Source organism: Polypterus senegalus, chromosome 16, assembly GCF_016835505.1.
Source record: "Polypterus senegalus isolate Bchr_013 chromosome 16, ASM1683550v1, whole genome shotgun sequence".
In the NCBI taxonomy this organism is placed as follows: domain Eukaryota; kingdom Metazoa; phylum Chordata; class Cladistia; order Polypteriformes; family Polypteridae; genus Polypterus; species Polypterus senegalus.
Genome location: NC_053169.1, coordinates 55,060,403 through 55,078,520, shown reverse-complemented (window position 1 = coordinate 55,078,520; position 18,118 = coordinate 55,060,403). Strand labels below are relative to the sequence as shown.

At 39.7% G+C, this 18,118-nt stretch overlaps 1 protein-coding gene across 6 annotated transcripts in view; it reads left to right on the top strand.

Moving 5' to 3' along the window:
- LOC120516360 (signal-induced proliferation-associated 1-like protein 2) overlaps window positions 1–18,118 on the top strand; it is a 282,998-nt gene that overhangs the window by 138,418 nt on the left and 126,462 nt on the right. For all 6 annotated transcript variants that reach the window (XM_039737968.1, XM_039737969.1, XM_039737967.1 and 3 more), the window contains 2 exons: window positions 829–1,017; window positions 17,375–17,549. In XM_039737968.1, the coding sequence (XP_039593902.1) occupies window positions 829–1,017; window positions 17,375–17,549 (364 nt within the window). The remainder of the gene's footprint in view (window positions 1–828; window positions 1,018–17,374; window positions 17,550–18,118) is intronic.

Genomic DNA, 18,118 nt, shown 5'->3' with positions numbered 1-18,118 from the left:
GTCCGCGTTGTCCCGTTAAAATGGAACCTTAACACCCGGCTTCTGTACACCTACTTTCAGGGAGTTGTCTAAATATTTATTTAACAACTGCTCCTTTCACGCTTCACCAACTCGAATTGCATTTGTTGCTGTCATCTTTAAAGAAAAGAAAAAAATCCCCCTAATAAATATCCCATATGTCCTCGTTTATTGCTTCTAATTTCAAAGTATAGATTTTAAAATGAAAGCCACCCAACACTAATTGTACGTTTTCTTCTGTGGCATCATTGTTTACGAGTGATCCGCTTGGAATTATTAGGCCTGCTCCTGTTGTGGCCCATCTGTTTGCTTTCAGCTAACCAGCAGCAGGTCCTGACCTACCATTTGGGAGCCACCATCACTGTCAGCTGTTTCATAACTGTGGGGCACAGCTATTTGATTAAGCCCCCCTTATCCTGTTTAATTTACATAACAAGAAATAATGATACTAGTTGGATTCTTTCACATGGTAAGAAGGAAAAAAAAACTGCCATATTGTCCAGACACAAAGGCTTTTCACAAGCCTTTAAAATAATAATAATCATAATAATAATTGTGTCGCTATTTGCTTTTGCCAACTGACATCAAAGGTACCAGTCTTCTGTAATTTTATTTATTTTCTAATCTCTGCTAATGATGTGTGCAATGATAGATTTCGATGGTGATTCCCGTAATAAGGGTATCAGTCTCCACTCAACCTGAAAACAGCTTGGGTCTCATTGTGGCGGAGTTGAGGTTATAGCGCTTTAACGCTTGGGTACATGTGTGGCCATGAATAATGAATGGGCTCTTCTGCTTTTCATGTCGCAGCTTACTACTCTGAGGGGAGCCATACTGGAGGATGCTGTACCATCCACCGCCAGACATGGTACAGCACGGGGCCTGCCTCTTAAAGAGGTCCTAGAGTACGCAATACCAGAGCTGAACATCCCGTGCCTGAGGTTGGCTTCAAACTCGCCCAAAGTTCCTGAACAACTGCTGAAACTGGACGAGCAAGGGGTATGTTATGAACTATCATTCTGCTTTTTTCATCTCATGAGCATGGGAAATACGCTATATAAATAAAACCTATTGTTATCATCATCATCATCGGCTCACAAGGGCCTCTTGATTTAGTCTCTCCTACGGTGAAAACATGGGCTCGAGGTATTCAGGGGTACAGTGAATTCAGAAAGTCTGCAGACCCCTTCCGTTTCTGCACACTTTATTATGTTTGTAGATTCCATTTTAAATGCGTGAATTTGTCATTTTTACCCATCAAGCTACACAGGGGTGCCCAACTCCAATCCCGGAGGGCCGCACTGGCTTTTCTTCACTAGTGACCCGTTTCTGCTGCCGATTAACTCCTTTTACCTTATTTGTGATTGACTTGCTTTTTAAGTCTCTTTTGTTTCTCTCTTCCTTAATTAGCAGTCAAAAAATAATGAGACACAAAGTGAGGCAACACTTGACCAACAAATCGGTGTCCCATCATACAATATCTGAAAATAAAGTAAAGCGAGGGTCTCAGTAATGTTGATCTACTTGGGCTCTGTTTTAAAAAAAAAAAAAAAACAAAGAAAAAAAGAAAATCAATAGATTTGGAAACGTCTGCTGCAGCAGAATAAGAGCACCAGCAAGCCATGAAATTAAGTAACGGGTTTAATTAACAACAAGAATCATCTTCTAATTAAGATACCGGTTGGAGAGAAATAGGTTGGAGTTAGCTGGTCATCTGTTGGCTCACTTCACATCTCATTTTTGTTTGGCTGCCATTTAAGGAAAAAATGAAAAGTCAACTTAAAAGATGGAGTCTTTTTAAAAGCACAGCAATTAAAACGAAGGGAATAGAAGTCCATTAACAGCAGAATTGGTCCCTGATGATGAAAGTGGCAGGAAAGAAAAGCAGCAGCCACTGCAACCCGCTGGGATCAGATCTGGACACCCCTGAACTACAGTCAGTAACCCATAATAAAAAATACATTTTCAGGAAGCTTTGCAAATGTATTAAAATCGCAATGTTTAATATCTCATTCATAGAAGTACTCTGACCGTTAGTTTGCTAGTTTGTAAAGCCCCTTTGGCAGCAATACCAGTTTGAAGTCTTCTTAGGTAAGTCTCAATAAACTTTGCACACCTGGATTTGGACAGGTTTGTTTTTTTTTTGTTTTCTTCTTCTTCTTCCAAAACCCCCCCATTCATCTTAGCAGCTCCTCTCAAACGCCATTAGAATGGGTGGGAAACGTCAGTAAACTGCCATTTTCAGGTCTCCCCACAGCCATGTTCTATGGGGCTTACGGCTGGGCCACTGCTGGGAAGCCAGAGATTTGTCCTGAAGGCACTCCAGTGTTTCCTTGGCTTTATGCTTTAGGTCATTCCATGCACTCTGGAACAGATTTTCTTCAAGGATCTCTCTGTATTTAGCTGTATTCATCCTTCCCTCCATTCTGTCCAGTCTCCTCATCCACACAAGAATTTGTAAGTTCATTTCTTGCTACGGACACATTGTGACCACAAGGAAAGTCACATCACCTCTCTGTGCTCCAGCTGCAAAAAAACAAACGGAGTATTTCCACATTGTTTCTCTCAAATGTTGTAATGTTCTTTGTTTTTTATGTTTCTTCTGCTGCATGCATCCGCATTTTCCCCTTGGGATTAATAAAGTTTATCTAATTTAATCCAATTCACTTGGATAATGGCATCAGCCAAATTATTAAACCTAAATGTAAATGATGCTGCCAGCACATTGCTTCACTTTAGAGATGGTGTTGGGTGGGTGATGAGCAGTGCCCAGTCTTCACCAGGCATAGTGCTTGCAGCTCTACCCAGAGAGTTCAGTTTTTGTGCCATCAGACCAGCAAATTTCCATCTTCATGCTCTGTGAATCTTCCAAACTGTCACAGGTCTAGCCACTCTCCTGTAGCACCTGGTTCACTGCTTGATTTATCTCCCTGGCTGTGTTGGTTTCCCCCCACTGTCCAATGACCTGCAGGTTAGGTGAATTGGTGGATGTGGGGTTGCCCTGCGATGGACTGGTGCCCTGTCCATGGTCTGTTCCTGCCTTGTGCCCTGTGCTAGCTGAGATAGGCTCCCGCGGCCCCCACAACTCTGGGCATGATTAAGCATGGCCCTTCTCAATGGGGTGGTGACTTTTTTAACCATCCCTTTTCCTTGCCCTTGCTGTCTTCAAAGGTTTTCCCTTCATGTGCTGCCTGGTTTGATAACCCAGTAGTACACACCATATACAGGAGTTTGAAATAGGAGCTTTATACAGTGGTGCACAAGTATTCAGGCCCCTTGAAAGTCATCCAAATTTTCTGCATGACAATAGATTGGTTCACATATTTATCCATTCGTTACGCTGTAATAATACATTTCCATAGTCCAAATAAATAATTTTCTCTAGGTATTTAACTGAAGAAGTGTGAAGTTCATGTTTGCCTAAGTATTCAAGCCGTACACATTCATACTTTGTCGAGAAGCCTTTTGCTGCAATAGCAGCCTCAGTTCTTTTGGGGTATATAAGTATGACCCCTTTCTGCACTTTGTTCAGGAGGGATTTCTACCCCATTCTTATTGTCAGAATTGATAGAGACCCTCCAGGTTGGTGGGATGGCGTCTCTGGACAGCAGTTTTCAATTAGTTTCACAGATTCTTAATTGTGTTAAGATCAGGACTTTGACTTGGCCATTCCAAAGAATTCACCTTTATGTTTCAGAGCCACTCCAGTGTCACTTTGGCCTTATGCTGAAGGCCATTGTCATGTTGAAAGGTGATTCTTCTACCAGGTTGTAGGTTCATGGCAGACTGTAACAAGTTCTCCTTCCAACTCTGACAAGATTTCCAGTCCCAGCACATGAAAAGCATCCCCATAGCATGACTCTACCACCACCATATTTCACTGTAGGTGTGGTGTTTCCAGAGACATGAGCAGTTTTGGTTTTATATCACACATACCTCATTGATGTCTGACCACAAAGTTCTGTTTTGGTCTCATCTGACATTAAGACCTTCTCCCACATCATAATGGACTCTTTCTCCTGCTATGTAGTTAATGGCATACATGATTTTATGTGGACCTCCTTAAGGAATGGCTTCTTTCTGGCTAACCTCCTGTAGAGGCCCATTTTATGGAGACCTCTTGAAATTGTGGACCCCTCCAGTTTCACCCTAAGATCTTTGTGGACTTCTGAGAGTGACTGTTAGATTTTTAGTCACCTCTCTGACCAGTCAACGTCTTGCTCTGACGTTTAGTTTTGAGGGATGGCCTGTTCTAGTAGGAGACTGGGTGCTGTGATGATCCTTCTACTTTCTGATGATGGCTCCAACAGTGCTTAACAGGACATTTAAACTTTTAGATCTTTGTTCTTGTCACCATTTCCTACCTTGAGCATTTCAATGACTTTGTTCCTCACATGAACAGAATGCTCCTTTGTCTTCATTTTTGCAGTGATTGGCCAACAAAGACTACGACCTTTACAAAGGGAGCTTTTTATATCCAGAGAGACAGAAAGGGTTCACACGTAGGACCTCATTATGTTTAATTTTGATTGTCAAATGACTGTCACCTTTGTGTCTTTTCTGATTCATTTGTGTAAACCTGGAGCTTTGAAAGCACAAAAGATTAAATACTTAATGCAAATACTAACTTTGGAGGAGTTCTTCAAAAGGGATAAATACGTGTACAAATCTTCTGTCAAGCAAAAAATTAGGATGACTTTCAAGGGGATTGAATACTTTTGCATGTCACTGTATAGCAGTAGTTGACCTAACTGCTGTTTAACTTATTTTTGTCATAGTATCAACTTCTGTAATATTTTCCCTCTAACCTTTGTGCTAGCATGTGTAATCCATTGTAAAGTGACAAAGAAAGGAAATGTTTTAGGGCACCTTGTAGCCAACCCTGTATATTTGAAGCATGATGGAAAAAAACAAGTGATACCTACTCCAAAAAAATGTCTTCCCATGGTTATTCAGTCAGACTGTCCAAAATGGTGTCCCCTCGATTTAAGAGGCATTCTGGGAGAAAGAGGTGGGTCTAGGTGGCCAGACCCCAGAAGTGATGTCATAAGTGGAATGGTGTCAGTTTTCCTTTCTGCAGAGGGAGGGGAGCATGCACTGATAGCATGTTGCTGCAGGCACCACACAACAAACGGCACCACAATGTCTTGGCGGTAGAATTACAATCACCCAAGCCCTTAAGACGCTGTCTATGTACATGTGTGTGACTCCGTCTTGTACCTAAATAAACGTTCATGCAAGTTTTGCTTGTTTTAATTAAGTAATCAAACCTCAAAATGTACCCTGATTCGTTTTCCACCATAACGTCATTTAGAGGTGGATATGGTATATTTGTATCTCCTTTGAGGAAAATATGATCCTAATTATCTAACAATTGAGCACTTTCTTCCCTTCATAACTTTTATTATTAATAGAAGTGCACAAGAGATTTTTTTTTTTTGCTCTAATGCAATACAGCCTAACTTGTCTGTTCTTCGGTCTCCCTTCAAGATGAATTGTTCTTCATGTGTTCCGTCTGTGGAATACAAAAGCCATGTTATAATTTTCTTTGGGAAGATGGGCTCAATGAGAAGAGCGGTTTCACTTTTGCAGAGGCCACCACATCGCCCCGACACTTTTTTTTTTTTTTTTCCCTCTCATGTGAGCATTTGCAGCAGATGGAGCCGCACAGTATGTTGGAAGCTAATTAAAGCTCTTTCCTGGGGCTTGCTTCACTTATGGTTTTGTGGAGAAGAGGCTTGAAAAATTGTATGTGTTTGTTATCTGTCTTGTAAGACAAAATGGAAAGGACTGAAAACATTATAACAAAAGTATCAAACTAGCATATGTTTCAAAAAAATGCCATTCTTTTATTTCATTGCATTTTCATTTCACTCCAAGCTGCACGTTTATCCTAATTAACAGTCAAAGGAGAACAATGAACTGAGTTCCGTATAGGCATCTTCAAAGTGAGATTGACAAGGTGATTTAATGGTGGAAACACTTTTTCCATTATGGGATCTAAAACCTCTGAGCTTCACGAGATTAGATTACAGAAAAGGCGGAATTGTACACACATTTCGACTGTAATCCGTTCCGTGGAATCTGCATGACAGTTTGAATGAGCACACACAGAGAAGAACTTGGCAGTGTTGTTTTTATCTCTGTGAATCCTCATTCATAAATTCCAGGAAATGTTTCAAGTCTGAAAATGTTACAATCCGATTATTTGTGTTTCTTCTTCAGATTGACAGATTTGCTTTCCCTGGAGCGTCTCGCCTTGTGACTCTTTTGGTTTTGACAAACAAACTGTAAATACTGTTAGCACATTGCAATGCAATCCGCATCCTAGAAAAGAGCAGATTATGAACTGCTTTGTTTGTCTAATTACAATGAGAAGCCGTCATCTTGCTTATTAGCTCTGAACTTTCGGCGTGCATGTTGTTCATAATACATGTTTGCATCAAACTGTCATTTATTTATAAATTCTTAGTGGCGGGCGCGTTGATTATTACAACAATGGTCTTTAGTTACAAGGGGAGAAATGCTAATTTAGTCGCTAGTTACATGCATCTCTGTAATTTGTGTTTAAAAATCGGATCCATTAGCTCATAAAAGACAACTTGGCTGTTTGTAAAATTTTGTTTACCAGTGTGTTTAACATGGCAACTAATGGCACTCTGTTTGCAGGAGACTCAGTTCAGTTTTTATTTTATAGCATACTTTCCATTGAAAAATTTCCAAAAGAACACAATTCACAATTGTTATCCTAACTCAATCACCTAACATAACTTGCTCAAAACCCATAATTCAGATCAGGGTTGTGAGAAACTGGAGCCTCTTCCAGTGTTGGTGGAAATGGTCAGAGGGTGCCAGTCCATTGCAGGGCCAACTCATGCTTGCTCTCCCATTTTCTTCTGCTCCCGTCTCTTTCTCCTGCCAGTTGAGGGTTGTGAATCCCATCCATCAGTCACTCCTGACCAAGGTGCAGAATTACTTCCAGGGTCCAGAGCTTCCGAGACAGCAAGGTCCTTCTTGCGGCTTCTACTGTCCCAACACCCATGATCCTTTTGCTAGCTTTAAAGGGCCTGGCCTTCCTTTCATCAGAGAGTTGTTGAGATTTGTCTGCTGCTGTGTCACATGCACACTAGTGCTGTGGAGGACCACCTTACACTTCCATCTGTGCAGATCCCCCTGTCTGAAGCTACCAGGTCATACACACATGTACACACTCACACACACACACACACACAGTGGCTGTAGTTCCTTTCTGCCATCCATTTACTTGCACTGGCTGGATTCTGAAAGTATTTAGACCTTTTCACTTTTTGACATCTTGCAGTGCTGCACCCTTTCATAATTCTCCCAACATCGCTCAATATTCAGTATCCCAGCACGACAGGATTTTAGAAATGTTTGCAAATAATAAAAAATAAAAGATTAAAAAAAGACCTTCCATTGACACAAGTATTCAGACCCTTTTCCAAGACACTTGAAATGTGGCTCAGTTGCATCCCAGTCTACTGATAATCCGTGAGATGCTTGTAAACCTTGTTTTTGGTTCAACTATGGTTAATTCAATTGATTGCCTGTGATTAGGAAAGGCCCATACTTGTCTATAGAAGTTCCCACTGGTGACCATGCGTATCAGAGCAAAAACCAGGCCAAGAAGTGGAAGGAACTGCCTGCAGATCTCAGAGATGGGGCTGTGTGCAGGCTACAAAAAAATCTCTGCAGCACATGATGGTCTCCATAATTTGTAGTTTGGAACAACCACAACTCTTCATAGAGCTGACCACTTGACCAAACGGAGTAGTAGTAGAAAAGAGGAGCTTGGTAAGAGAGGCGACTAAGAAACCTGGTGGCCACTCTGGCTGAGCCCCAGAGAACCTGTGTGGAGGTTGACATTCTGGACATTTCTCCTATTATTTCAAAACTATACCAATCTTGGTTTTGTGATGAAGTAGCTAGACAGAAGCTTCACCTCAGTAAAGACAAATGGAAGTCCTAATTGGAGTTTGCAAAAAAGCACCTTAAGGACTCTCAAGACTGTGAAAAAACAGATTCTCTGGTCTGATGAAATCAAGTTTATTGGCTTATCTGGGGGATTCCACTCACTGCTCATTACTTGTGCAATACCATTCCCAAGGTGAAGCACGGTGGTCGAATTTATTCTAGTTAGGTCTAGTTAGAGCTGAGGGAAAGCTAAACAGACCACAGTACAGGGAGATCCTTAATATAAACCTGATCCAGAGACTGGGCAACAGGACAATGACAGTGACCCCAAGCTTAAAGCAAATACAACACCAGAGTAGGTTAGTGTCAACTCGGAGATTGCCCTTGACTTGCTCAGCCAGACCCTGATCTTTAACCCAATCGAACATCTCTTGAGGGACTTGCCCACTGAGGTTCTCCGTCTTTCTTACAGAGCTTGACAAAGAGAAATGTCAGAACATTACCAAATCCAGGTGTGTTAACTTGTCACATCAACCCCAAAAAGGCTCCTGGTTGGAATCGCTGCCAAAGGGGCTTCAGCGAAGAACTGAAAAAACAGTCTGAATACTTGGGTTAATGTGGGATTTCAGTTTTATTATGTTATTTTCTCTGAAAAGTTTTTTTAGTTTGTTATTTAGGAAATTGGGTGATGCTTGATTTGCAGGAATAAATAAATTTACATGATTTTAGCAGAAGGCTGCAATGTAACAATGTGAAAAAAATTGAAGGAGCTTGAATGCTTTCAAAATTATCCCTTATGTGACTTATCCTGTTTATGTTGAGCCTAAGGGGACAGGGCCTCCATATGTAGCAGTTATTTTAGAAGGTTTTCAGAGTTTGTAGAAAGAACAGTTTGAACTGCCCAAGAGTAAAGTGTTGCAGTGCACAGTCTTACTTGAGATAAATGCACAAATTCAATTGTCATTATCCTGCCGATTTAAAAACCGTTTTAATTTTCCAATATCCATAGACTGAAAAATAATGGTTTTAGATAGTGTTGCAATGTTTGTGTTTAAAGTCGGATGAGTGTCAAAGATAATAGTTTAGGTGTGTTCTAATCCTGAACCCAGGCTTTCCACAAAAGGTTTCTCAAATAATTTTTTTTGTTTAAACTTTATTTCATCCTTGGTATCACTGTAATAAATGGCTGCAATATGATTTTCGAACTTTTGTTCCTGTCTTGAGCTCCGGTCTCAAGTTGCTTCCCGTGCCCAGTACGAATGCAGGTCTCACCAAATTTAATTTGTCGTCCTGTGAGGCTAACAGAACTTTTTAAGCTGTTGTAAAAGACCGATATAGAAAGCTTTGTTTGTCCCCAGGGAGAAATTTGGCTTTTTACAGAAGCTCTTTAATAAATAAATAGGGAAATGGATAGAAAAGTAAATAAATATGCACGCACTTTAGTTTGAACATACACCAGAATGATTAAAAATAAAGAAAACTTCTGACTTGGCAGTCACATTCCTGGTGAGACTTTATGCAGACGTACTGCTGTTGGTATAAAGGAGCTCCCGTACTGTTTCTTGACCCACTTCTACTGAATCATTCATTGTCTGGAAATCCTCAGTGTTGTTGTGTCAGAGAGAGGATGTGCAGCATTGTTCATAATGGCACTCAGTTTTGTCTTCATTCTCTCCTTTGCTGCAACCTCCAGGGGGTCCAGAGTGTGTTGTATAACTGATCCTACCCTTTTATTTAGCTTATTGATTCAAGGGGCCTCTCTTGAAGTGATGTTACCAGCCCAGAACACCACAAAGTAGAAAATCACACTGGCCATCACAAGTTGTAGAAGATGTGAAGGATGTCTCTTCCCACATTAAAGAAATGCTGTCTCATTAGAAAGATGTGTCTTATGTAGCTCCCTTACGTTATGAGACCAGTCCAACCTGTCATTGATGTGGACCCCCAAGTACTTATAGGAGTGGACCACCTCAACATCCACTCATTGAATGGTGACTAGACACAGAGGCTCTTTGGTTCTGAGAAAGTCAATCACCAATTCCCTTGGTTTTGCTGATGTTAAGATTCAGACAATTCTCTTTGCGCCAAGAAACAAAGTCTTCCAGCTGCCTTGTTTCCTCTGCCTCACCCCCCTTATCAATACACCCTATAATTGCAGAATCATCTGAGAATTTCTGCAAGTGACCTGGCCTACTGTTCTGTTTATAGTCAGGGGTGAAGAGGATAGCAGACAGGCCTGTTCCTGGTGGTGCTCCAATGTTGCTCACAATCCTTGAGTCTCACAAACTGTGGTCTGCCAGGACACTACTGGTTCATCCCACCTGCATATCTCTAGGTTTACCCCTTAACAGGGATGGCGGAATGGTACAAAAAGCACTGGAAAATAAAAAAGCAGAATCCTCACAGTGTTACCAGCGTTGTCCAGATGAGAATAAGCCTTGTGGAGCAGACTGATAATTACATATTTCACTCCAGCGTCTGATAGGCAAACTGCAGTGGGTCTAGGTGGTCTTACACAAGAAGACATGTATAGTCCAGGACCTTTTTGTCAAAACTAAAGTTTAAAAAGAACGACAAATGTGTGTAAATGTGCATCATATGTGATTGATGTAGTGGCAAGAGTCGTTTGCATAATTGGTAACACTTTGGCTTAGGAACTCCCAAAATGCACCTATTACTCATTTACTTGTATGTAAGAAGACCTTAACAAACACTTCTTTGGGTCGTCATAACTCTTACAAAGCATCAGTAAGGTATTTGTTCATCTCTACTATGTGTCCATCTAATAAACCGTCACTTTGGAGTGGTCTGAAGTGGCTTCACTGAGACACATTTCTCTTGATATTTCATATTTAGTGTAAGGCCTGTGACTCCTTCATATTCACAAGTCATTTTACAGCATGTCAATATGCCGCCCTGCATAGACATGAATGACATCTACTGATGCTTTATAAGGTTTAGGAATACCCTCAGAAGCTTTGGTTAAGATCTCATTAAATAATCGTAAATAAGTAATAGATGTGTTCTTGCAGTACCTTAAGTGTTACCAATTCTTTAATATGCAAACAACTCTTGCAACAACCTTTAGAAGCAAATATTTATCGTTCAGTTCTGAGTAAATGCCGTGATTTTAAATTGGATGACTATTTATACTACTACAAGTTATAAGAAAGGCTTTGGGTATGTGAAGAACAGTTTAAACAGGAACAGTCATGAAGTTTAAAGGGCATTCTGGAGTGTAATTCATTTGATCGTTAAACCTGCAATCACTGGTAAATAATACTGTGTCATAGAATGTGTTGTTCTTGTTCATTTTTTTCTGTTCTGCATCATTCTTCTGTTTTGTTTATATACCCTTTAAAGTTTTAACATGTGTAAAAGTTTAGTTTTTGGAGAAGCTATGGTGAAGTGTCCATTTGTGTGTGTGTGTGTGATACAAATGAAAAGTAACTGTGTGGTGACTGAAGTGAGCAGATACTTTTGGCACATGAGAAGCACGCCGTATCAACTCGGTGACAGGCTCTGCCTTTTGATGTTCAAAGAATGTACCACAAGATTTATGTGGAGATGGCCTGTGACTTTAAAGATTACCACAGCGGCACCCTCAACATATTCATCAGATCTTCAAAGTGACATTTTAAATGCATTTCTTTACATTAACAGTTTGCTTTTAAAGGTTTCGTGTGGGATTTGGAGCTGGGTTCAGAATGTAGGCCATAGATCCCCTTTGACATTACTCCCTTTTTCATTCTTTATGATGTTTTAAGGGTAATTTACCTATTACGTAATGGTTGAAATTAACAGGAATCTTCCTGACACTTTTGCCTGTGTGTTTAATTTATGTACCCTACAAGTTCACCTGATTCCTTGGATTTTGTAACACCTGTATCATATATATATCCCTGCTGCTGAAGGATGGCATAAATAAAGAGAATTAAAATCCAGTCTGTACTCCCTGGCCTCCCACTTTTCTCTCTTGAGATCAGCTTTGATTTTAAAATAACTCGTGTTTACAGAATATTTTCAGCATGATGAACAAGGTGAGATTTATCACTTTCTGGCCCCTTGGGAGAGGAGTGTTTGACATGAGGTGTTTTCAGACAATCTCTGCAACTTTTTAAACAGCTTGAAATAAGTGACAGGGAAATTTTACTCCTAACTATCAATCCTTAATTTTTACGATTTGTTTCTAAGAGTTTTTATTGCATCACACAGTTTATGCACATTGATGTTGTAAATCTCCCGTTCTACCACATCCCAAAGGGGTTCTGTTGGTTTCAAACTCGGAAGGCCACTCCAGAGCACTGAGCTCATGAATGCAGTTTGAGTTGACTTTTGCTTTTGGTGCACCAGCAAGATAGAAGCAGCCATTAGAAGATGGGTTAACTGTGGCTATGAAGAGATGCAAATGGTGAGCAACAACACTCAAATAGACTATGGTATTCAAGCGATGATTGACTGGTATTAACTGTGGCCCAAAAAGATTCAAATTGCACAACACTCAAATAGACTATGGTATTCAAGCGATGATTGACTGGTATTAAAGGGCCCAAAAAAACATTCCTTGCACCATCACACCTCCTCTATCACCGGCCTGAACTGTTGATACAAGGCAGGCTGGGTGCATGGCTTCATGCTGTTGATGGCACATTCTGAGCCTACCATCTTTGTGCCCCAGCAGAAATTGAGGTTCATCACTGTAGGCTGTGCTTTTCCAGTCTTGAGCTGTCCAGTGCCTACTGCACCCTCAACTTTCCATTTTTTGCCTAATTGGAATTGAACCTGACGTGGTCTTCTGCTGTTGTAGCCCATTCACCTCAAGGTTTGATGTGATGTGAATTCTTTGATGCTCCCCACAGTTGTCCAAAGTGGTTATCTCTATCAGCTCGAATCATTCTGGCCATTCTCCTGTGTCCTCCCTCATAATGAAGGTATTTCAGTCCTCAGAGCTGCCACTCACTGGATGTTTTTTGCACCATTTTGTGTAAACTCTACAGTGCCGAGTGTGAAAATCCCAGGAGACGAGCAGTTGCAGAAACACTCAAAAAAAAGCCCGTCCGGGACCAACAATCACACTGAGGTCCAAATCACTGAGAACACATACAAATGGGTGTTTCATGAGAACATTAACTGAAGTCCCTTACTTGTATCTTCATGATTGTATGAATTGCACTGTGGCCACACGATTGGCAGATTAGATAACTGCATGTATAGGAAGGTGTGTAGGTGTTTCTAATAGTTTGCTTGGTGAGTGCACATGTTCCATGCTAAATTTACTTTTTATTAATTTAATTTTATTCTTTTTTTTTTTTTTTTTGCTTTGTATTTGTGTCTGGTGTTCTGAGAAGTCATGGTAGTATGAGTTTTGTTGCAGTATGTACAGTACATGCGATGATAAACTTGATAAATGTTCTTCATAAATTACTGTTGACCACTTCAGTACTGAGTGTAAAAAATATACAGTAAGACCTTTGACAAATAAGAATGAAAATGTCAGCCATTGCTTCATGTGGTCACTCATTTCCTCTAAAGAAATACTCAAAGGTAAGAGGTCAGGATTACAACATTTAGATTTGAATTTAGGCAGTACAGATGGCTGTTAACCAAGGAGTCTTGAAGAAAATCGTTAGCATAGTGACGTGTTATGGAGCATTTGGGGATGTGGATCTTCAGTGAGAAATAGGCCAGCAGGTTAGAAATGTCTCAAATATAGGTATGGCACAACAGATTTCCATCTGTCTTTGTATAATAAAATTCTATCTGTCTGTTATAGAGCACATTTCTGTTTATCTAATCTATCTAATTTTTTTTTTCAAAAATAATCTTCACTAATTATTTCTAATGTGCACAATAGGAGGGAGTGTGCTATGGGAGTAGTAACTGTATTTCTTATGAAATTATGAAATGTATTTATTATTATCAAATGTATTATTAACTGTACATATTGATGGTGTTTTCTATTTTTGAGCGCAATAAAGTTTATTTTAAAAATAAGTAATATCTATCCTTCTCTCCATAAATACATACACACTGTAGCAGAGTGCAGGATGTTCCCCTAGACAATGAGACAAACGAACAAATCTTTTAGAAGACTGACCTACCAAAAACCTGGGGGGCTTTCGAAAGCCAGGGCCTGTTAATTTCCATTGAGACCTTCTTTGTGTGATTTTGGGGGTACCCAAGAAATAAATTGTTGCTGCTGTTGAAAAGCGTACTTGTTTCAGTTAACCAAAGATGAACAAGAGCAAGTCGGTTAGGCAGTTGAGAAGTAAAGGCCAGGAACAAACAAAGTGCTGCGCGTGATGCAGACAGTGAATATCTCAAAGTTTCCTTCCAAAACAGCACCAGTGACGATGAAGATGAAATTTAAAACTAAACCAGGGCTTTGACTGCTATATTTTTGGCTTTCGTCCAAAGTCTTAATTAAAGAATTTTATTAAAAAAGAAATATATAAGAGAAAGGCATCCTTTGCTTTGAATTCAGTGTCTCCTGCAGTATCAGCAGTTTTGTTACTTGCGTGCGCATCTTTGGTGTGGTCTGGGAATTAAATACCCCATTTTGAGATCACGGTTGTTGTACGATTGAATTTCGGCCAGCTTGTGGTACCGATTCTAGGCATTTGTGAAACGGTTTGGGGGAAATTTAAAGTAAATGTCAGTTGGAGTGGTGATTAGGGAGAAAGAAGGGCAGAAAGAACAATATCCGCAGTTTGAAATTTTATTTAACATCCGGAGATTACACCAATCTTGTTTTTCTTGATGTTCTTTATAGATTTAATGGTGCTGAAACCAAAGCCAGTAACAAAATTGTTCTCTCACAGTCATTCAGTTTTTTTGAGTAATATAAAAAAACACTACTTTAGAGGAAAAAAAATGGAATATATTGTAAAAATGACATGTAAGATTGACATTCATATTGATATTATAATACAAGAGTGAGTGAAAGTAGGTTTACGGTTGTGAGTATGTGAAGCACAGAGTTTATTCTTGTATTATTTATTTGTATTATTTGTGATCTTATTTGTCTCCTCCTTGTTTTTTATTGTAATTTTTATTGTCAATCCTTGCTTAGCAATTAGTCTACAGTTTGAGCAATTATGAGATTGTAATTAAGTGCACTGTACCATTGTGACATTCTTTTGAGATAATGAAGTTAATAGAGCTATTGGAATAATGATCATCTTTATGTTTTTTTCCATACAAACAAATGTAACCCTACTTTTGCCCACCAGTTCATGTCAGGTTGGGGAGCATGCACTGGGACCCCCAGAAATGACCCTCTGTGACACAGCCAGGTGATATGTGGGCATTCTCTTGGACTGGTCCAGCTACTTGGGTCTTCAACAATGAGGATCCTGTGAGCCAGATGACCTTCAGTGTCCACCTGATGTATTTTTCAAATAAGAAATCTTACTTTATTAAATTTTTATCCCTTTTTTTTTTTATCACATTTGGAATCCATGCCCATTAGGATTGACTGAAATAATAAAAAAAAAAAATCTGGCAAATTCAAGTTCCCCACTAGGCTAGTTGTATTCTTTATCGTATTTATAACAAACACATACAATTTTAATGAAAATAGAATGACCGCTACATGCTGTTTACTCAGCTGCGTTTATTTTATCTGAACTGAACTGAACTGCCATCACATTTTCCACACTTGTAGGTCTATGCCATTAGGACCGTCTTTGATAAAGTTGGAAAATAACTTGTGATGGTTTGCGACCGACTGGTCAAAAGACAAACAGTTTGTGTTTCTGTTCTCATCCTTAAAGTCAGTATGTCGTTGTTCTTTTTGAGGAGACTTATTGACACTGTGTTGTTTATGACCATCATGCATCAGTTCGCAAAATTCGTTGAAAACTGTTATGTCCATAGTTCTGTCGATTTCTTTTGAAACGACTGAGACCTTTCTTTACTTTTTCCCTGATGACGTCAACAAAGGATGTTGTTCTTCCTTTTACCAGATCCTCCAACTTCAGCTATTCAGATTGATTTATGTAGAAGAAATCATCATCTTAAACATGTATATCTGTCAATAATCTTCCCGAAGAACCAGGCAGGAGGAAGCTTGTCTATTGAGTCTTTTATTTTCATCATCAAGAGCGAATAACCCTAACAACAGCCTGTTATGGAATTTCCACAAAGTAAAGACAGCAATATTTATAGATAAATGACTTTATATAACACAGCTGAATTAATAATTACTCTGATTGGTTCACCAGCTTGCATTCACTTTGATTAGCTAAAAGACATGAGGTGTTATAGCAGAGAGCAATAAGCAGCCCACATACCCCAAAATAAGCCTGATTTCTACTATATTCTTGGCAGGGCCGTCTTAACAGCATTATAGGCCCCGGGCAAAGCAGTGCACTGGATCCCCTACATAAACAACCACTTGGCAAGTCACAACATACATAGAATTGTGGGGTCTGCGGACAACTGGCCAGCGTGCCCATGTGTTAAGACAGCCCTGATTCTTGGTCCTTATAATACTCTTCAATACCTCTTTAGTTCTTTAGTGTATGTGACATCTGCCTGTATTACTGGGTGCTTGATAGTCGGCCAACTTCTTGATCCCCCACCCAGGACCTTCTTGTTTCTTGGTGTTCACTTGACCTTTATCTTGTTTCATGATATGCTTGCACAGGTTTCTGACATTTATTAATCCTTTATGCATCCTCTAAGACAGATGAGATAGTTTTAATATGAAAAGCTTACCAAGGCACTTCATACCCAATAACTATATTACCCCTCATTGTCGCTGTGACCCCTAAGTCTCATTGTTCTTCCACATTTGCCAGCTGAAGACACCAAGGAATGACTGGTAACATTGGCCACTGCAGGCTTTGCATCATCTTTTCCTTTGTTTCTTCTGAGACTCTGACATCAAACAGGGCTAAAGTAGAAACTCTTAGTTACTGCTGGAATGTTCTGGATAATCGTAGTTACTGCTGGAATGGTCGAGAAATTCCACCTTAGGGCTAGAATTGTGTTTTTGTTTTTCCCCATTTAGTGCATTTAGAATTCAATGGCGAAGAACATATGTAGTAACCGTACAAATAAAATGTTCAGAATGGAGTGACCGCTTAATGTTTCATTATTAGGCCAAAATTTTACACGTAAGCAAGCTTTCCCTAATGGACAAACAATGAGGTTTCTGGAGGAATGAGTCTACAATTATCACTCTATGCATTGGTTTGTGGGCCACCCTAAAGTATCTATCTATCTATCTATCTAATGCCCCTTTTCAATGTTTTTTTCAAGTTTGACGCTGTATTATTTAAAACAGCACTTCGGATCTTGATGCGGCTCTAGTAAGAGGGCAGCACATATGTCTATGGCCACAGAGTGACGTTCCTGTGTGTTTTTTCTCAACCTAATTCAGGTCTATGACGCTCTTCTTTCATTCTCATTACAGCTCAGCTTTCAACACAAGGTTGGCATTCTTTATTGCAAAGCCGGTCAGAGCACAGAAGAGGAGATGTACAACAATGAGACGGCCAGTCCAGTCTTTGATGAATTCCTCGACTTGTTGGGCCAGAGGGTGCGACTGAAGGGATTCAACAAGTATAGAGCTCAGCTGGATAACAAAAGTAAGACAAGACAGCTTTGGCTGAAATGATCTCACTATCAGTTGGTGTTTACTTTTAAAGGAAAACTTCACTTTCATTATCACATTATCATAAGGCTTTGAACGTCACCCACCAGTGCTCCAAACTGGAAAAAGAAATATAACCAATTGTGCCTCAAATGTTGTAAGTCATGTTGGATAAAAGCATTGGCCAAGTAAGTAAATGTAAATGTAAATCACCCTAAAGCACATTACATGAACAAATTATATCACTTAAACAGTTTCCAATAATAAGTTGTGGGAATGTGGCCAGTTGCTGCAAGCTGCAGTCGCCAGTTGTTTTCTCTTCTTGCACAAAATCTATATATATTTATATATATTTATATATTTTTGAATTGTGTTAAACAGTGGATTCAGAATATGCTTTGACCTCTTCACTTTGTATTGTAGATTGAATTTTAAGTGGGTATGTTTGCCATTTTTGCCTGACAGTCTGTGCCATTATCCCATAATCGTCATCTTCTTTTTCTTCTTTCGGCTGCTCCCATTAGGGGTCACCACAGCGGATCATCTTGTTCCATATCTTCCTGT